Genomic DNA, 19,550 nt, shown 5'->3' on the forward strand with positions numbered 1-19,550 from the left:
TAGGAGGCATTGACAACAACAACGCCGCCATTGTGCCCAGTGATGATGTCATCTCCTCAACACTTTTCACGTAGCACGCCGGTTGGGCATGCCCTGTCCTACCTTTCCTTCCTCCGTGTAGATGCAGAACTTTATTGATACGCAGAACTTTATTGATACGCAGAACTTTATTAGGTCCGTTCGATTCGCCTGCACCACGTGAACCAGTTCTCGAGGTGCTGCACCTTACCATTCGTTTCAGCGGTGCAGCATTGACGACCGCTGAACCTTGCCAGTCGTTTCGAAAGGTGCAGAAGAGGTGCAGCACCGGTTCACAATTTTCCTGCACCTCCTTCGCTGACGGTGCCGGCTTGGTGCAGGCGCGCTGAGCAGATGACGCAGCACTTAGACGTAGGTGGCTTAGGCGCCGTACTCGCCTCTACAAATGCGGTGTGTTTTGCCAAGATGTTTGCACCTCATAAACTGTCCGCATGTGAGTTTCGCCATAGGTCGGTGTTTGCTGAGTGGTGTAAATTAACCGAAAAGAAATAAGGCCAACACCTTGTCGGCACATCGTCATTCGTTTCGGGTGTCGTGTTGTGCCTGCACCGCTGAACTCACGCTGCACAATTTCTGAACTTCGCGTGCACAGTCGTGAACCGGTTCCGACCGGTGCAGGTGAATCGAACGGACCTATTGTCAACGTAGAAGGTGCAGGAAAATCGTGAACCAGCGCTGCACCTTCTCTGCACCTTTTAAAACGAATGGCAAAATGCAGCACCTTATGAACGGGTTCACGTGGTGCAGGCGAATCGAACAGACCATCGGATTGAGAGAATTTGTGGAGATGGCAGCGCCCAGTGCCCAGGTGTTCTGTGCAGTGCCCACGTACGAAACGCAAATCGGGGTATTATGCTGAGCGACTGTTAAGAAGTCGTGTCACGAATGCTCGCACCGTCACTGTGTGCAGGTTTGCCGCTTTAGTTGCCCGTCTTATCCTGGAGTACTCGACCTGCCCGCTCCTCGTTCATTGCTCACGCGTCAAGGAGTTGCTACTGGACGGAGAATCTTGTCACCGTGCCGGACTTTTGCGCAGTGTACGGCTGAAAAAGCATCTGCAATCAAAACCGTCTACCGCGCCGCAACTTCCAACGTGAGAAAAAACAGAGGGCTCAGTGAATTGCTACGGTGAAAGGAAGTGATTTCAAGTCTCCCAGAGCTACTGTTCGAAACAGGCTCGTGATAGTAACTTCAACCAGTGTTTATCGTTAATGCGTGTAATGGCAACTCCGGTAAAGTCTGCTCGATTAAGGCCTGGTGGGGTGCCATCAGTTTTTGTTAATGAAAACAATGCGTCGGAGATACCGAGAGCAGCATTCTTGAAGAGGCCAGAAGATGAGGTAAGATTTTGAATATTGGAGCTTACGGAGGGCGTGTGTTCTTGCAAAAAAAAAAAAAAAGCGACAGCACCTCAGTAAAGAACAGTGTAAGGCAGGGAGACATGATCTCCCCAATACTTTTCACCGCGTCCTTACAGGATGTTTTCAAAAAAGGGCCTTAGATTCGGAAGAGCAATGATTTATAGTTGATGGATAGTACCTTAATTTGTAACCTGTGGTTCACTGATAACATTGAATTAATAAATTACTGAGGGGACGAATCACAACTTGTGATTACTGAACTATACAAGGAAAGCAGAAAAGTAGGTCTAAATATTGATATGCACGAAAGCAATGCACAGCAATCTCGGTAGAAAATAGCGCTTTGCTATGGTTAGTGACAAACGGGAAGTTTAAAGGTATACGTCCCCTTAGGACAAGTAATAATCGGTGACCGGTAAAATGGGCAATCGCAGGGAACGATGGAATATGCCGGCATCCGGTTCCACGCTCCACACAGGTCAACAGCGGCATGCAGGCATTTTTGTACTGCTCTGTTGAAGAAAGCACCTCGCCGTGCAATGTCTGCTTTATTTATTTTTTTGCCAACTGTGACGATGACAAGCTACGAAAGCCATGAACGATCCGGAATATTTTTTGTCGCACTGAAAAGATCTGCAATGCTCTAATGCTGCTCGGGGGTGCCGTCAGTTTGGCTAGTAGATCAGTCGATACACAAAACAGTTTTCTCGGTCCACCACCGACCGCCTTGTCCGTATCGAAGCACAAATTCGAGACGCTTTTGTTCATAAGGAATTTTTTCTTTCTGTGTTCCTCGATATGAAAAAGGCATATGACACAACATGGCGCTTTGGAATATTGAGAGACCTGTCACATTTAGGTGTGCGGGGCAGAATGCTGACAATAATCTAAAGCTACCTGTCCAACCGGACATTCCGTGTCAGAGTTGGCACTGTGTTATCTCGAATATTTGTCCAAGAAACAGGAGTGCCACAAGGAGGTGTATTGAGCTGCACACTCTTCATAGTTAAAATGAATTCCCTGCACCTTTCTCTCCCACGTAATATTTTTTACTGCATATATGTCGATGATGTACACATCGGTTTCAAATCGTGCTACATCTCAATGTGCCAACGTCAGGTTCAACTAATGTTGAACAAAGTATCACGATGGGCTGATGAAAATGGTTTTATACTCAACGCGCAAAAGAGCTCTTGCGTCTTGTTTAGCCGAAAGAGAGGCCTCCATCCTGAACCCGACATTGACCTGCATGGTCAACCTCTGTCAGTGAAGACGGAGCACAAGTTTCTTGGACAAATATTAGACACTAAACTAACCCTCATCCTACACATCAAGTATTTAAGAGAAAAGTGCTTAAAAACAATGACTATTCTTAAAGTGTTGTCACGCACTACATGGGGTAGTCACAGGAAATGTCTGATGAAATTATATAAAAGCCTCGTACGCTCAAGCCTAGATTACGGTGATATAATCTATCATTTGGCACTACCATCAGCCTTAAAGATTCTCGACCTTGTCCACCATCTAAGTATTCGCCTCTCTATGGGTGCTTTTCGAACTAGCCCCGTGGAAAGCCTGTACGTGGAGTCGAATGAAAGGTCGCTCCACCTACAGAGATGATACGTGTCTTTTGTGTACTTTCTGAAGGTAAAGGCAGACAAGCAACACCCCTCTGATTTCACAATTAATGATTAGTCCTGCTCTGGCTTCTTTGAGAACCGTCCTTTGTTGAGGCAGCCCTATTCGCTCTGTGTAAGGGCCTGGCCAAACACAGTTTGATGGCTCCTTCTGCATATCTGCCACCGTGGCATTGGCAGCTTAGAGACTGTGATGTCTCTTTTGTGGAAGTCACAAAACACGCACGACTTGCACACATACATACATACTTCCTAGAACTACAACATAAATACACATGCCCTGAGTTCTTTACCGATACCTCAAAGTCTAATTCTTCTGTGTCATATGCAGCGGTAGGCCAATCCTTTTCCGAGGCTGGCGTTCTTCATCCTGATGCAAGCATTTTCACTGGAGAAGCTTACGCAATACTGGCGGTCGTAAAACACATCACACAGATGAAATTAAAGAAGGTGGTAATATACACAGATTCCCTAAGTGTGGTCAAAGCACTGAAAACTAAAAAAGACAAGAACCCCGTGTTGGTGTCACTTTACTCACTTCTGTGCACACTGTACACATCAAAACAGCATGTAGTTGTCTGCTGGGCGCCAGGGCACCGTGAGATACAAGGGAACGTTTTCACCAACAAGATGGCTGCTTCCGCCAAAGACACTTCTTCCTATGCATCAATACCAATTTCTGCACTTGACTTGAAACCGTTTCCAAAACGAAAGCTCAGAAGGTATTGGCAGAGCACGTAGGATAGACACCCAGACAATAAACTCCATGATATTAAGCCGCACATAAGTAAATGGCTGCCACTATTGAAATAACGACACACAGAAGCAACACTAACAAGGCTTAGAACAGGACATACACTCTCTACACACTCATATCTTCTATCTACCGGCAATCCACCATCGTGTGATATATTTGAAGAACCACTTATGGTTCTCCACATTCTCGTCCAGTGCAATGAGCTAGATGCTCTAAGAAAAAAGCACTTTTTATTGCTCTACCGACAGCAGCTCCCACTACACCCTGGGGTGCTCATCGGTAAGGATCCGCTTCTTAAACTGCTATCACTTTTCACGTTTTAATACATTCTCATGGCTTTCACATCATATTTCGAGGTGATCTGTAGCACGACCTCTGTATTGTGGTCGTGGCTTCATCTACATCATAGTTTTATTATCATGACATTTTGCCATCCACTTTCACTGCACATATCTCACGTCACTGTCATGATTTGATTACTTCCATGTTTTTTTACCCGCATTTGTGCGAGGACTTTTAAGACCCCTTTACAGCCACGCATCATATCATTGGTCATATCTCTAGTTTTTCGAAGATGCGCTCTTTGGCTATCAATTGGCCCTTGCGCCATTAAATACCACTCGTCATTAGGCTAGAGGGCAAGCAGGGGGGCAAGCAGAACAGAATAAGGCAGGGAAGTTCGTACCGAGAGAGCTTTTTCAGCAGCAAACGGCTAGTGAAAACTTTGCAGAAACACTTTAGAACTCCACTAGATGCTATTCGATCATATGTTGCCAACTACTCATGACCTGAACGCCGGCAGAGCACAACCCCAAATAGGGCTTACAGGGGAAGATGCTTCACCATTTCTTCCTCCTTCCTTTCGCTAGGATTTTTTCAGTAATTTCTAACTCGGGAGAAGCAGATTTCTTGTCTATTCAAGTTTATTTTCAATATTAAAGAAGCAGTGATGCCAACTTTGTGCATGTCATGTTTTTCGCATCAGTGTGCAGTTTTCAATTACATAGTATCGATTCCGTACTAATAATGTCACAGAGCGGCGAATTATTATACCTGATATCAATTAGTGTCACCAGTATCAAAGGCATTTCAAAACTGGTGCAAAGCCTGCCAATTTTCAGCGCTTCCATGCGGTCACGTCTCTTGGTCCCACCCCATCTTATCACATGGCCACATGAAATGATGATGTGATCTTCGGTTGACATTTCGTCTGCTCGGCACGCACGTGTATAGACATGTCTTCGCCACCCCCATTGTTGTCGCCGCCGTCATCAGTGTCCACAAGTGACGATGAAAACACCTTGTAATATGGCATCGCGGTGATCTGTAGCTTGGTAAATTATTATCGATTGGTTCCTTTACTGAGCAGTGATTCTGAAATCGAAGCAGGACAGAGCAGCGACGAGGCAGCTGGGGACACACGCTTGGGCAACGCTGGCTGTTTAGACATACGAACGCTGTGTGCGTGGTAGTTGTTTGCAATGACCGTAGCTTCATATTATCACATTCATAATCACGACTACATGAGAAATCAATCGAAGCGGCATAAAGGAAATGCTGGACTCGCACAAACGCGCTGTGTGAAGCAAGCGAAATAAAGCAAGTGGAGCCGTTGCTAGGCAGCCAGGTACCGCCACCAGACGTAAACACCACAAGGACAACACAAAATTGTCGGCATTAATGCTGCTCGCTCATCATCACTCGGATCATGAGGTGTGGCCTAGGAGTTAGCTCAACACATCAAAATACTGTCGATATCTCATGGCCGAGAACGTGTCGATGTGCCTTGGGACGCTCCTTGCTCTTGAAATAGAATAACTTCTACGTAACGGACGTGAATGATACTTCGCCAAAAAAAACCTTTTGTGTACCAAGCTAATCGAATGAATGCCACATCTTGAGTTCAAGATTTGGCGTCACTGCCCCTTTAATGAAGGAGAATAACACATATATCATTCTGTATCTAATGTTATTCTACCATCCATCCCAAGTCAAACTCCATAATAAATATATAGAAGATTCAATTTTGTAGGCAACATTGGTGTCAATTACAAAAATGCTGTAGTTACAAACAGAAGATGGAGGAATGAAAACATAAGTAATTATGTAACAGTATAAGTGATTTACAACATCCTTTTAAACATGCCTGAAAAGTATTCATTGAATAGTTACCATAAGTAACTGTTTTGTTGTTTGTCAATAATCAATTCTTTCATACACTGTTGCAGATTCTTGGGCCACTGCTCTCTAAAGACTCCAGCATAAGGCACCCACCAAGACAAAGTGATTTCAGCGAAATGGATCACGTAAGAGGGCTTCTTTTTCTGGCTGTAGTCTTTGGCATTGTCATTCGGAACAACACAAGCTGATTTGTTTCAGGATGAGATGGCAGCTGAGTCAGTACACCAGGCAGCACAGAGTCCGGCTTATGAGCTGGATGATGTCCCAGTTAAATCTGTTCAAGTGCAGCTACTAACCCATGAAGAGGCATCACAAGCAGATCAAAAAAAAATTCTGTCAACAAGTGCTACGCAAACAGAGTCACAAGATATTTCTGCAGGTATGTCTACGCACTTTCGTAAGTTAAAAAAAATGTATGTGTTGCGCTGCAAGAGTGAAGGAATTATTTCTATAGAAGTAAATCTACATGTTCCATCATGTTAGGCTATTAGGCTATAAGCCTAGTTCTTTAATAATCAATCTTTCTTCAATCTGCTGACCGCTGTCATTAGGGGCTGTTTTCAACATGTCTCCATGCATGGTTTACTTCCTTGGGGGTCAGGTAATGGATTTGGAAGGAAAACTCTGAGCCACAGTAAACTTGGGAGGAACAATATTTATTGTGAGTTTCAAGAGCTGCTGCTCTTGCTGTCGAGCTCCAGATAAAGACTAGTGCAGCTGGCTGGATCCTTGGGGAAATCGAGGTACTCGTGCAGCAGCAATCATAGTTCGTTGGCAATCGGGACAATTTTGGACCTGTGCAGTACGCGATCCTAGAAAGGATGCTCACTATTCTGTGGCTTTGAGGTAGTGGCCTATTGTCTGGGGTCACAATTTAGCTGGCTGTCCCAGACGAATTCTTTTATGTCCACCTGAGTGTTTCAGTGGTTGTAGATATCATTGTCTAAGGTTTCGAGGCCTCCAGGATTTAGGATATGAAATGAGGGGACTCGGGGAGAGGTCCCCTTGGCTGGGTAACTATAGCACTGGCGCAGCCGCTTGACAGTCCCTACGGGCAATAGTTCTGGAGTTTCCACAGGCATGTGTGTGCTGGCTGTAAACATCTCCGCATTCAAGCACTACAAGTGACTTTTAACATAAACTATGCCGCTGTGGACTATGATCTAACCAAAAGCTACAAGATTGTCGTTACTGTTGCATACAGGAGTTCCACAACTAAAGGAAGATTTTAATAATACGAAGCAATAGTTGACTCCCTTCAGCCTCACTTTCCACCAATGCGTATGGGTTGGCACTCTGGAGAAAATCACAACCTTTTTTTTTTCCCTTTCTTTGAAAGAAAGGACATGAAAACTTGGGTTTCGTAAGCATCGCACCGTATATTACACACACAGTGTTTGATCGATTGTAACATGACCACGATTGTAACACAAGAGGTGACATTTCATTATGTCCAGGAAAAAAAAAAAGGAATTGCGATTCTGTGTATGCGAGAGTTAACTTGAGTAGCAAAATGAAAGAAAAAGAAGAAGACACTTGACATTGGAGTATATCCGACTGTCGTAGGCACATCTCAAGACCAGTTACTAAAGGTTGACTGCTAGATGGATGGATGCATTGAAAAACTTTGCTGATAAAGCACCTGCAAGGTTGCCAGCTTGGGCTCAGGCCACCCGAATAGATTACTGCTAGAGAAACCATGATATATGCTTGTTCCATTTCTGATCATACTGCATGCAAAACACTGCGCCGCCACAAAGTAAATTGCCACTAGGTTCTAAAGGCATTTTTTTCTCGAGTATCGTGTTTAGATGACGGCCAAGAGCAAGCTTGCGAACAGTCTGCAGATGACACTGAGCTGACTGCGTTGAAGCACCACCGTTGCGATGAGTTTTCATTTTTGATAACACCACTGATATCCACTTTACACTGGCCTTTCATGTGCAAGTAGCCTTGGGCATTTATTTTGCGATTTATCGTTATCTCCAGTGACTTCTTTCTTTAAAGACATCAATACGAGCATTTGGTGCGTTCACGCGCCGTTAAACACACCATAAATGAAAGCATGTAAGGAAACAGCTTCTGTTATAAAGTGCAAGAGCTGTGATTACCGACTATGTAAATCCTATGTGCTTGCTTAGATAACTGTCACTGGGCTGAAAGCTACCTCAGTGCTACATGAGTCACTAATTTTATTTCAAAGTGGCCCCGCCGCGGTGGTCTAGTGGCTAAGGTACTCGGCTGCTGACCCGCAGGTCGCGGGTTCGATTCCCGGCTGCGGCAGCTGCATTTCCGATGGAGGCGGAAATGTTGTAGGCCCGTGTGCTCAGATTTGGGTGCACGTTAAAGAACCCCAGGTGGTTGAAATTTCCGGAGCCCTCCACTACGGCGTCTCTCATAATCATATGGTGGTTTTGGGACGTTAAACCCCACAAATCAATCAATTATTTAAAAGTGGGCGCACAGCGAGCACACTGCATCAGTGTCGAGCTTCGATGGCACAATTTGAGCGCAGTTGCATGTTTATGTCGTACAATGCTTGGCACTACACTGAAAGATCACAATTTTTTATCTCTGCGGAAAACACTATCTTCCACATCATCGACGTACTTTCCATTTGACAGCTTCTGTCCTTTTGACAGCACCATCTCGCGAAGGCACTCGACCACGCACACCACATCGCTGAAACCGGAGCAGCAAGTAATTGCTGGCAACGCTGCTACCCGCTGCGTCAAATTTCAGTGAAGTGTCCCCTTCTTTGCTGGTCATGCACTTTTTAAGGTAGCTACGTGGCGAAAATCGAAGAAAACCAGTGTTAGTGTCGCTTGATGTTCACTACCATGGAAGATTAAATAAACTTAGGAGAAGCCGTTATGTCACGGTTTGTGAAGCCGGAAGTAGGGAAGTCTAGAGGCCTTCTCCTCGCAATGGTGGGCATGCTACGGCAGCTCCCGCATGCACAACGGGCGCCAGCATGAGGAAGGCAAGTCGCGCTAGCCGATTTCGGACGCATTAGGCGGCGCTACCCCCGCCGCCACCTGATAGACGAGCTGGAAAAGCAAAACTTTTGTGCTGATAATGAGCAAACGTGCTGTGACACTCGCTTGTGGAGTGTCTGTGTCGTTCCCACCCACATTATGGCTCAAATCGTGAATCTACAATAATGTTTCAGCTTTTCACATTGTGTTTAATAATTCGTTGAATGCAAAACAACAATGACGCGAATAGGCTGGATAATTGCCATGACAGGCTGCTTTCTTCTGCAGATACGGTAAATTTGGGGTACGTAACATAATGTAATAGTGAAAGTTTATTGAATTTGTCTTGCTGTTTGGCCTAATGAAGTGCCTCTGAATAATTTTTTGCCATGCACGATACGATACCTGTGCACGAGTATCGCTCGCAGCAGCGTGCAGACTGGCCATAACGAAAAAACTTTGGCCAAAGATGATGTTACCGCGAGCAAGACGTTAAGAGAAAGCGATAATTCAAGCAATAAATCACATTATGCATCAGGTACGTCTAGTTCTTGACTTGGCAAGCTCCGGTGGGAACAGTGGGCCGCGCACTGCTTTCCGATAGTGGTGACCTTCGTACACGAGAACGGCTCACCGCCACTTCTCGCGTTAGAGCCGTAGACACTGCCGTTCTTGTCTTCGAAGTTATAGGCTTCCTTCGTTGAGATGAGCAAGGACAGTGCAAAAGGAAAACAGCGAAGCTGTGGCGCCAATCATTTTCGAAAAAGTTGTCACGAGCCTTGAAAACGACCGTTTTCGATCTCAAGCAATATGAACTAAACTTGAAACCGTAAAGATAAGCTCTCACTGCAGACCTCTGACACTTTGACTCATCTTTGCAATGCAACACCTGCATTAATATGCACAAATGCACATTCAGAACTCCAGCCAGCTATCAACAACGCAGTCATACAAATGGTGATGCAGATGACATCAGACGCCGGCGTGCCCTTGTAGTCCCACAACCCCACTGCAAAAGCACATGACTTCCGCCACACTTGTCGCTCGGCAGCTCGCATTGCAAGGGCCTCTCCTCAGCTTTCCTTCCTCCATGTTCACTACGCATTCTGCGAGGTGCATGAGGGCACATTGAGACATGCCCATAGTACACTTCGTGGCAGCTCTGTATAACTAGTTGTGTATCAACGCTGTCGGGCTAGACTGCACCTGCACGCGCTTATTACGGCATTCTCACTAGTCGAGAAAGCGATGGGAGAGCTTTTGAGTATATTTCACCACTGGCCACCTGTCGTCGGTAGGGGCGTTGCGACCCTGACGGCGCATCTCCTGCTACGCGCAAGGGTGTTGTTTGATGTGAAACCGCAAAATTGGTGTTCTCGATGAAGAGGGGGAGCAGTGGAATTCTTCAAAAAGTAGGGCATAGAGGGAGGATCTTCTCCGTTGAAAAAAAAAAAGAACACAAAAAGCAATGGTTATTAGACGGCTTGCCTCATAATGTAGGTATGCAAGTGCACGAGATAATACAAATTGAAACTCAGTAAAAATGCAGTAGAATCGTCTAACAAGGCATAATGCAGGAGGCATAAAGCTCCAGCAACGATCACAGAGAGTGATATACAACACTGCACCTGTTGTGCTAGCAGAGAGCACCATATACCTTTGGCCCTTGGTCTCGTTGGACAACAAGGCCACAATTACGGGAGGTCACTCACAGAAATGATGAACATGCCTTCTGTTTACTGGCTACTTCCTATTTCCTTATTTTTACAGATACATTTGGAGTGTTATTGAGGGCTAAATGCCGTGGGCTGCCTCTTGACAGCTCTTGGAAACACATATGAGTTGTATGTCTAATGGTTAAAAAGAACTGTGTATAGGCAGAAAGAATTAAAAAAAGAGAGAGTACTTGTGCTGCAGAATAAACCCTCCGGACGGCACACCCTGAGAGTAGTAGTGTGCATTGTCAAGGTGTTAACACTACATGGAAATATGTATTCCGGGGACCTCTAGCTCTTTAGGGTTCTTTTGTAGTGCAAGTCACGTCCATGAGGAATGCCAAGAACACAGCTGCTTAGGCTTGCAAGTCGCTTGGCCTAGAACTAAAATCTAGTGCAAAGCAGTTTTTGCTAACCTTCGAGTTGGTGGAAAAAAAAATCTTTAGAAAGAGAATCCGACAATGTTCCGACTTTCCAGAAAGCGAGCAGCTTTTTTCGAAATGAATTCGTATGAATTTTTTTGTGGCTTAGTGCTACATGCAGGTTGTTATCAATTTCCCTTTCTCTCTAGCGTGGCTTGCTTTATTTTGGGATTTGCCCACCACGGCTGCATATCGTTATTTGTTTTCTCAGTGTTCAGTTGACAGTGATTTCTCGACTTGAGAAGACGGTCGTACAACCTTCACGGTGCGCAGTACGTGCATGCATATACATTAGCTTTGTGACGGTGTATTTATGTGTTTCGTATTGCAAGTCCTGCTCGGGGAATACACCCGGAGTTTCTTTTCACCAGTTCTCAAGCATAACTGAGCTGTGCACTAAATTACAGAAGAATATTGCGAGAGAGAACCTCATCACCAAGAACAGGTCTGCATTGGCGGTCGTATGCAGCTGGCATTTCCGCGATGAAGACTATGTGCCTGCGTGCCGTACCAGAAAACTTTTTTCCTGACTTTACACCTACTCTCTTCGAGGACTATCCTTCCTACTTGATTCCAAGCGCAAAGAAGCGTCGCAAAGAAGATCCTGTTTCACCAGCTTCGCCCCGACGTCAAACATCAAAAGCGAAAAGCCGAGACCAATGAAGCAGATCTTGATTTTGCAACCTCACAAGATGCTTTCATGGGACAAGAGCAGCACGTGTATGCAAGTAAAAAATAAACAGCGATACTCATAGCACGGGTCAATACCTTGCTATGATAAAATTTCGCTCCCAAGTTTGGTACCATCGTTCCAAATGTGAGAAGGTGCTACAATTGCTGAAAGAAGAGGAAAATGCATCCGAATACTGTTTGTGCATCTACAACAATTTGGCAACTTGTTTTTCAACACACGGGGAGTGAAGTACGCCCATACTCATGTGCCGGAGTTTCGCGCAGGGTCAAAGTTGCAGCCCCCCCCCTTCCCTCAAATTAGCGTCGAGAGGATGCGAAGGCCATAAGAAGCGCCCGCACAGGTGTAGTTTAGCAAGGCCGTGTCTTCAGACAGCATGCCAGGGCGGCGCATCATGTAAATGTTAAGCTTGCCACTTAGTCAGCTCTGCCTTCGTATATATTGTTCCATCTCCATGGCTTGCCACATCTCATCGCTGCCTCCAGTTCTTGGGCACGGCGGTTAGCAGCGAATCCGCGCTGATACCAGTCGTGAACACGGGTCCAGTTCGTGATGACATAGTTAGCTGGCCTTTATCATCAGACCCTTTGTCCAACTTGGCAGAGACTGGAAGTGCTTGGACAGGATGACCAAGGTTTCTTTATTGATCATCGCATGATCTATATTGATCATCGCACAACAAAGGCAGGAAGACTTTAAGGCCTGATGCAGGTCTTTATTATTGCAAAGACTCTGCTTGAGACATTGCAACTATTTTAGCCTGCATACCTGCTGAGAGCGGGTGTCAGCATTTGAGGGCACGAGAGGTATATCAAAGGGTTGCACGGTGCAAAGAGGTAGCTGCACCTGTACACTATTGCTTGGGATATTCATACCTGCCGACTCTCAATAATTGTCTGAGAGACTCCCAAATTTCCACCTAATCTCCCGATTGTACGAGTGCTATCTCGAATCTCTCTTTTACTTTTGTTTTTAATTACGCACATACGTCAGCCTTTCCTGCTGTGACAGTGGGGGTGCGGTGGTAGAGTACTCGTCACTACATTTCTGGTTCATTATGACCATGTATTAGTGTACCGCTAGGTATATGTGGGCCCTTGAATACCACGTATTTGGGCGAAGGCTGGCGGCCGCAAGACCCGCTCACCACCGTATCAAAAGAAAGTGACCACAACTTTTGTATCTGTCTGCCTTGTGGAGTACTCTACGCCTATGCCGCTTCCCTGGCCGCCAGTTCTGTTTTTACGTGGCTTTGGTAGTTGCGTGTTTTCTGAGTTCATCTGGAAGGTTGATGGCGGTTTCAAAAGTGAAGTCTTTGCTGGTGTATCTGGACTCTCACACAACTGAGTTTCCGTGCTTTAAGACTTCGTGGAAAGGTAGAGCAAGTATGGATTTTGTACTCGCTACGTTCACTCGCTAACAAGATTGTCCCAATGTGGCAACAGCTTTATTAATAACTCTGGCAATTTCGTGGCCTGGGCTCCCCATTGAGGTTGGGCAGGGGGTTGTGAAGAGACGTGGGAACTGGGAACCTTATAATGTCGTTCTTCCAACTCTTCGGAGATTATATACTTCGTGTTCTGGCAACCGCATTATAACGGGTCTCTCATCTTAGGGGACTACACAATAAGTGGTATGCGTATGCATAAGGTTTTATGACAGGGTGAGCGCGAGTCCAAAAAAGACCGCATGGTAAGCAATTCTGCACTCTAAGCAATCATGTTATAAGTGGTCTACAATGTAATTGGTTTGCATCGTATATGTAAAACATAGAACTGAAATTAGTGTTGCGTTCAAAAATTTACTTCGTTTGCAGCAAATGAATCGGTTGAATGGAGAACAGGTGACTGAGTGGATTTTTGAGATCCCTTTCGATTTCGATTGTTTCTTGGCCTAATTCTTTAAGAATATCAGTGTAAGCACATCTGCAATATACAATTTTTTTCTTCTGGTGCATAGTTTGAACTTATTTATTGTGGTCATTACTGAAAAAGCAGTAATGTTGCTGTATGCTTGGGTACAAGTGAACGTTTCTGTCTTCTTTTTTTTTTTAATTAGAATGAACTCTCAATGTTCGTCCACATCGAGAGTTCTCTCACACAACTGCAAGTGGTGCTTCTGGCTTATGTGCTTGCATCATACGCTATTTTTTTTTGTGGACCCTGCAAAAGCGTGACATTCTCTAGCACAGCCTGTGGGTACATCGGGGGATACTGTATGTGACATGAAGGATAGTGACAAACGCAACGCTTTGCATATGCTATTCTAAAACTTCTTGGCGAAGTGGAGTTTCTCGGCGCTCGAGACCTGTGGCGCTGAACCAAGCAACAACAGGCCGCTTCCATTTCTGAAAAGCACTGTTCACATGATCGTGTTTCCACCCAAGTAGATGCCAGCAATGGGCTGCTCAGTGTGTTCAGGTTGTCTCCTATCAAAAGCGTGCGGTAGGCTTAACGTAGCACTACATTACGCATGTGCCATAGCACTGTAGCTGAAGGTGAGAGGGTTGTCGACCATATGTCATACTGTTGATTCATCGGTGCCCGCCATCTTGCCTTCATTCTATTCTAATGCTTACCCGTAAAAGGTGTTGCGGCAATTGAGCGAAAGTCATAATTATTGATCGTCCCATCCAGGGCCGTACCCAGGAATTTTTTGTTGGGTGTTTATGTGTAGGATGCTCAACTTTGGCAACTGAAGATTGGTGTGAAGGTGTTTAAATATTTAGAATGTACGCAGGATAACTTTAAATATCCACTTGGCACTTTTAACGAAGTGACGTCCCATTATCAGTTGTCTAGGTGGAGGTACTCGCTTCCACATTCTAAGCTCACTCGGTCGCAGTCATGGGTTTTTCAGATGCTACAGGCAGGTTCATTCCCATCTCTTGCACATTCAGCCACTTTGCTGATGGCATAACTCGAGGATCCCCTAGTTGTGAGGCACATAACTGCACACTCGCTCACATGCTCTGGCAGTGCCTGGCGTTAAATGGCACAAAGTTCATCCCTGAACACTGGGAGAGGACTCCTAAAGCTCCAACATCTCAGTCCAATACTTGGCAGTCCAGGAGGCCTGCGAACGGGCAAAAGGCAACGGTCTTCCAGTCCCAGTGTGGACGTGGCCAGCAACTGTGGCATACCCCTCTTAGGGTGGTGTCTGACCAATTCTCCAGGGCTAAATAAAGTTCAGTTTACTTAACCTGAAAAGCGAAACCATGAACACATTTTTGTAGAAAAGGGTTGATGTGGCAGAACCCTCTTAACAAAGGCTCGTTATGGCACCCATCTCTGCACTTCTAGAAAAGCGACTGCTTTGCAGCACATTTTGGCGTCAAGTTATTTTTGGTACAAGGAGCTATAGCTGAGCCCGTGAGACATAGAACGAATTGCTGCTAGCCTCCTATTGCTTTCTCACAGAATACCTTCCGAATTTCAGAGCATCATATTGTCAGCATAAATAGTGTGGCCAATGCATTTGATTTCCTCCAGTTTTAAAGGTGCACGGACAGGATTCTTAAACATCGTAAAATGGATATTTTTTCCACTTCCTTGGTATGCAGTGTCAGCACTCTCCACACACCAGTGTGAGCCAATACATTTAACACCCATATATATATGTAAATATTCTTTATTTTGAAGTTTTCGTCGCGGCAGGCCAGCCCCACTCCGATGCACAATATTCCTATGAGTTCAACAGAGTTGGCGATTTCTGCATCTTGCACAGTCTAAATCGCAGAAATTGCTGTCGATGTCACTGGAGACAATCCACTTATTATTGTTTACCTGTAGAACGAGCAGACGGCAGATCCTCGTCTAGTACGGCGCGAATTGTTGTCTTCCCGTGATGTCACACTGGCAAGGCGCAACATGAAGAAGCTGCCTGCTGGATACCAAAACCAAAAAAAGTCTCTTTTTGTTAGCAGTATCAAAAATATGTGCGATGAACTTCCACACACCACAGTACTCTTTTAGGGAGCTCGACACTCTTGCTTTTATTTAGAGCAACAATCCCAAAATATTTAAACTTCTTGCCAGTCCTTCTTTAAAGGGGCTCTGCAAAACTTTTTGAGCATGGTCACAAAATGCTGCTGATTGGTAGTCGAGGCTCCCGAAAACACGCGAGCCAAATATAACAATGCAGCATAACGCCTGAAATTTATAATAAATTTTCAGTCAGCTAAAAATTGCTTTTTGTTCTCTCGACAAGTGATGCTACAGACTGAAAAATGACTGCGTTTCAGGCCTTGGATGAGCCATTGGTGAATTTGAACATAGCCTGCTCGGTCATTACAGAGTCCGCCATGGGAGGCCGCGACTTGTCCACGCATGCGCCTGCGAGAACACTGAAAAGTTACGTGCAAAAAAAAGAGAGAGAAAGTGCTCAAAGTGTCATCCGTTCCTGCTTAGCATCGAGTGCCTTTATCGTCTCGAGAGAACAGAGTATGCAATTGCAGCGTGTGACAAATTTTCTCAACTCCTCTCTATCTGGAAGGATTGAAAAATTTTTTGCACCTGGTGAATCATGAGGCAATAAGCTCCTGTATTGAATCTAGTCTATGGCTACTTGGAAAAGTGTGGCAGGTGTCCTTTAGAGGAAGAGCAGCTAGGACAAGCTTAAATAGCGTACGGAAGAGTGTGGGTCTCTTTGGAACGCTAATCTGGTTTTTAAGACAGAAACTGCGCTTGTTGACAACATAAACGTTAAGCATTTAGCCTTCCAGAAATGCGACGCTAAAGTGGTACACTTTGCCCTTGCTTTGTGTTTCTTGTGTTGCTTGCATGGTTGACACAGGGGGAGAGGAAGGCCTTGTTGGTGTATACACTATACGAATGCATAAAGACAGAAGGAATATACTAATTGGAAATTACAAGTATGAATTCGTATTGGGTGTCTGGTAGAAGGCAGTTTTCGTCTAAGCTCTATATTAACCTTCCATTGACCATGCCTCTTTGGGGGGAAAGTCTTAGGTGCCACAAGAAATGGTAAACATGATCATTGCCTGTGACCATCCCGCGCAGTGTCGGGGACAAGTGACGCAAAAATTCACTATCACGTGATGACGTCACCGTATGACATCATCAGGGTGCTACAATTAGCAGAAATTTGTAACATTATTATGACATCACTAATTTGAGCATGACGTCATGTAACGTAAGGCCACGCAATGCTGTTCTAGCACCCTCTTTTGGGTGTCTTGCCAAACGGGGGAGCGGTACCTTAACAAAAAGAAAATGAAGATTGCACTTGGCAGTGCCACAAGAAACCATGGCTCGTGTTCCCTGCTCCCTTAAATATCTACTGAGAAGAAGACAGCTTTCATCTTCAAGTCACCTTCGAACTTGTCTCGAGTTGGAAGTTACTCTGGCAGTAAGGGCGATTTGTTAGACTTAGAATCGGCTTGGCTTCCACCTTTCTCTGAAGTCTTATATCTACGAGAAGAGTGATTTTTTACTGCAGTGAGGCTTTTGCTATGCACTTTTTTATCCGATGTGCACTACCGTACCTGGTTATAATTATTTTCCTTAACTTTATTGCCCCTTTAACGTTACGAAAGATGCTTAGTTTGGCGATTGCAACTAACGATGACAGCAGCGTTTGCGAGGAGGCAGGAGTGGTCAAAGGAAAAGTGGAATAAGGAGGCAAGCTTCTCGCTGGTTTCTATTCCCAGTGCCATCGTTTTTCTAATCGGCCGATAAGGTGCTCACTAGCTCGGTGTCGGGAACATACTTCTTTATAGAGAGGGTTGATTCTACTTTTCTCCAACTTCTTTCACTCCAGTTTCCTCTTTCACCAACTATGCTGAGCTGTGCTCCCCCATAGGCTGCAGAAATATGTATTCTCTTTTCTAAACCACTACTACATGAACATTTGCACTAACGAGCACCAGGAACATGACAACTCTCCATCATAAAACCTGGTGAGCTGCTATAGGCAGTGGTTATTCTTGGTGCCTTCTGAATTCGAAGAAAACCCTTTGATCAATTAGCATAGCTGTGAGTGTTAGTGGTGAATGCAATGAAGGAAAGTGAGCAGGCAGCTCAGATGAAAGTTCCAGTACTCTTCTTTGAGGTGTTCATTGTGAATAAAGTACAGCAGTAGAAGTGCCTGCCGTAGCTCGTAAGGGAAAACAGTTGTCACTGAAAGGAATGCAAAATAGCAAGATTCATCAGGGAATGGATTTGAACTAATTTGTGGTTGGGGTTTTCACTTATCTGTCGTTTCTGCAGAACAAGTGGCGTAGGACGCATTCAATTATCGCAGTCCTCTGGATGCGGTGGCAGCCGTGAGGAGCTCTACTGGGTAGTGCTCCACGTGGCAGGCATTGTGCGTATCGGCTGCTGTGTGGAGCACTGCTCAACACTTGGCTATACCGGATGACTTTCCCTGTTTCCTTATGGCAAGTTTTCGCTACCGATGACGTTACCAAACTTTCGTCAATGCCCTGCACCCGGCACGCGGCGTGTTTTCGTTATGTCTAAGGCATCCTCCATTTCTGTCACAGAGTGTGTTTCAGCATTGTCTCCCCCTTGGGCATCATCCCTGGAATGGGTTTCATATGTAGCATGCGGAAAAAGGATGTTTGATGGTTTTCGGAAAGTTGTGTTACAGTGTTGTTTCGCACTGGTGAAGCTCTCACCTAATTCTCACTTAATAAATAAAATGTCACTTATTTCAAACGATTTCCATGGTCCTCTATTTTGTAATGTAAGTTTGAGTGGATAATGTGAAGTGTCAACTGGAGCCAGGCCGGTTAATTCGAAAACTTTGGGTGCCATGTGCCAATTCCCAGTTTCGATTATGCTGCAAATCCGCCGAAACAACCGCCCTTAGGAGGCTCAAGGCGACGCAGTGGACTGATACTAATCAGTGACAGGTGAACCACCCAAGCCTCGCTTCTGCCAGCACAAAAATGAAATGAAACAGGTGTGCCTGCAAAAAAGACATGCTTTAATGCAATACAATAGGGCACGCAGGCAGCATGTCGTATGCTTCTCCGAACGTCGGCACATCGATCATTTTTTATTTTTTTTATTTATTTATTGATACTGCGATCTTTTACAAGATCATAGCAGGGGTGGTACAAAACATAAACATAAACATCAGTGGAAACAGGCAAACAAACAATCAAAAACAAATGTAATACAAACTTATGTAACTGATAGCTGCAGTGATTCTTCTAGACAAGAGAATCAACAAAAAGCAAGGTACAAACATAGATAACAATCATTTCTGCAGTGACTCTTCAAATGCAGACAATGTATTTAGGGTAACAACATCGTTATGTAGACTGTTCCAATCCACGATAGTCCTCGGAAAAAAAGAATATTTGAAACAATTTGTTCGTTGCATCAATGGAGAGATAGTAAGATTGTGTCTCTGTCTTGTTCCGTAACCCGATGAAAAGTGAACGATATGTGATGTGTCAACTGCATAGTGACCTTTTATTAACTGGAAAAGAAATTTTAAGCGCAATATTCGATTTTGGTCCGGAATGTTTGGAAATTTGCTTTCCAAGAGAAGTTTTGTAATTGAAGTGGGACCGTACGAGTTATAAATGAACCTAACAACCTTTTTTTGCACCCTTTCAAGTTTTTGGATATCAGTCTGAGTGAACGGGTCCCATATGACCACAGCATACTCCAGTATAGGACGGATAATGGCATATTAAGCGAGGAGACGAATACTTGGTGTGGTTGATTTTAAAGAACGCCTTAGGAAAAAAAGTTTACGGAGAGATTTAGCTACTACAAAATCTATGTGCTTTG

At 44.8% G+C, this 19,550-nt stretch overlaps 1 protein-coding gene across 1 annotated transcript in view; it reads left to right on the plus strand.

Annotated features, from left to right (window-relative positions):
- Positions 1–667: 667 nt before the first annotated feature.
- The window catches only part of LOC142804060 (uncharacterized), a 57,844-nt gene continuing 38,961 nt past the window's right edge, over positions 668–19,550 (plus strand). The window contains exons 1-3 of the mRNA XM_075890577.1: positions 668–1,379; positions 6,023–6,100; positions 6,174–6,354. Coding sequence (XP_075746692.1) covers positions 1,251–1,379; positions 6,023–6,100; positions 6,174–6,354 — 388 coding nt within the window. The 5' untranslated portion in view covers positions 668–1,250. The remainder of the gene's footprint in view (positions 1,380–6,022; positions 6,101–6,173; positions 6,355–19,550) is intronic.

The sequence above is a fragment of the Rhipicephalus microplus genome, chromosome 3 (genome assembly GCF_043290135.1).
Source record: "Rhipicephalus microplus isolate Deutch F79 chromosome 3, USDA_Rmic, whole genome shotgun sequence".
NCBI lineage: Eukaryota > Metazoa > Arthropoda > Arachnida > Ixodida > Ixodidae > Rhipicephalus > Rhipicephalus microplus.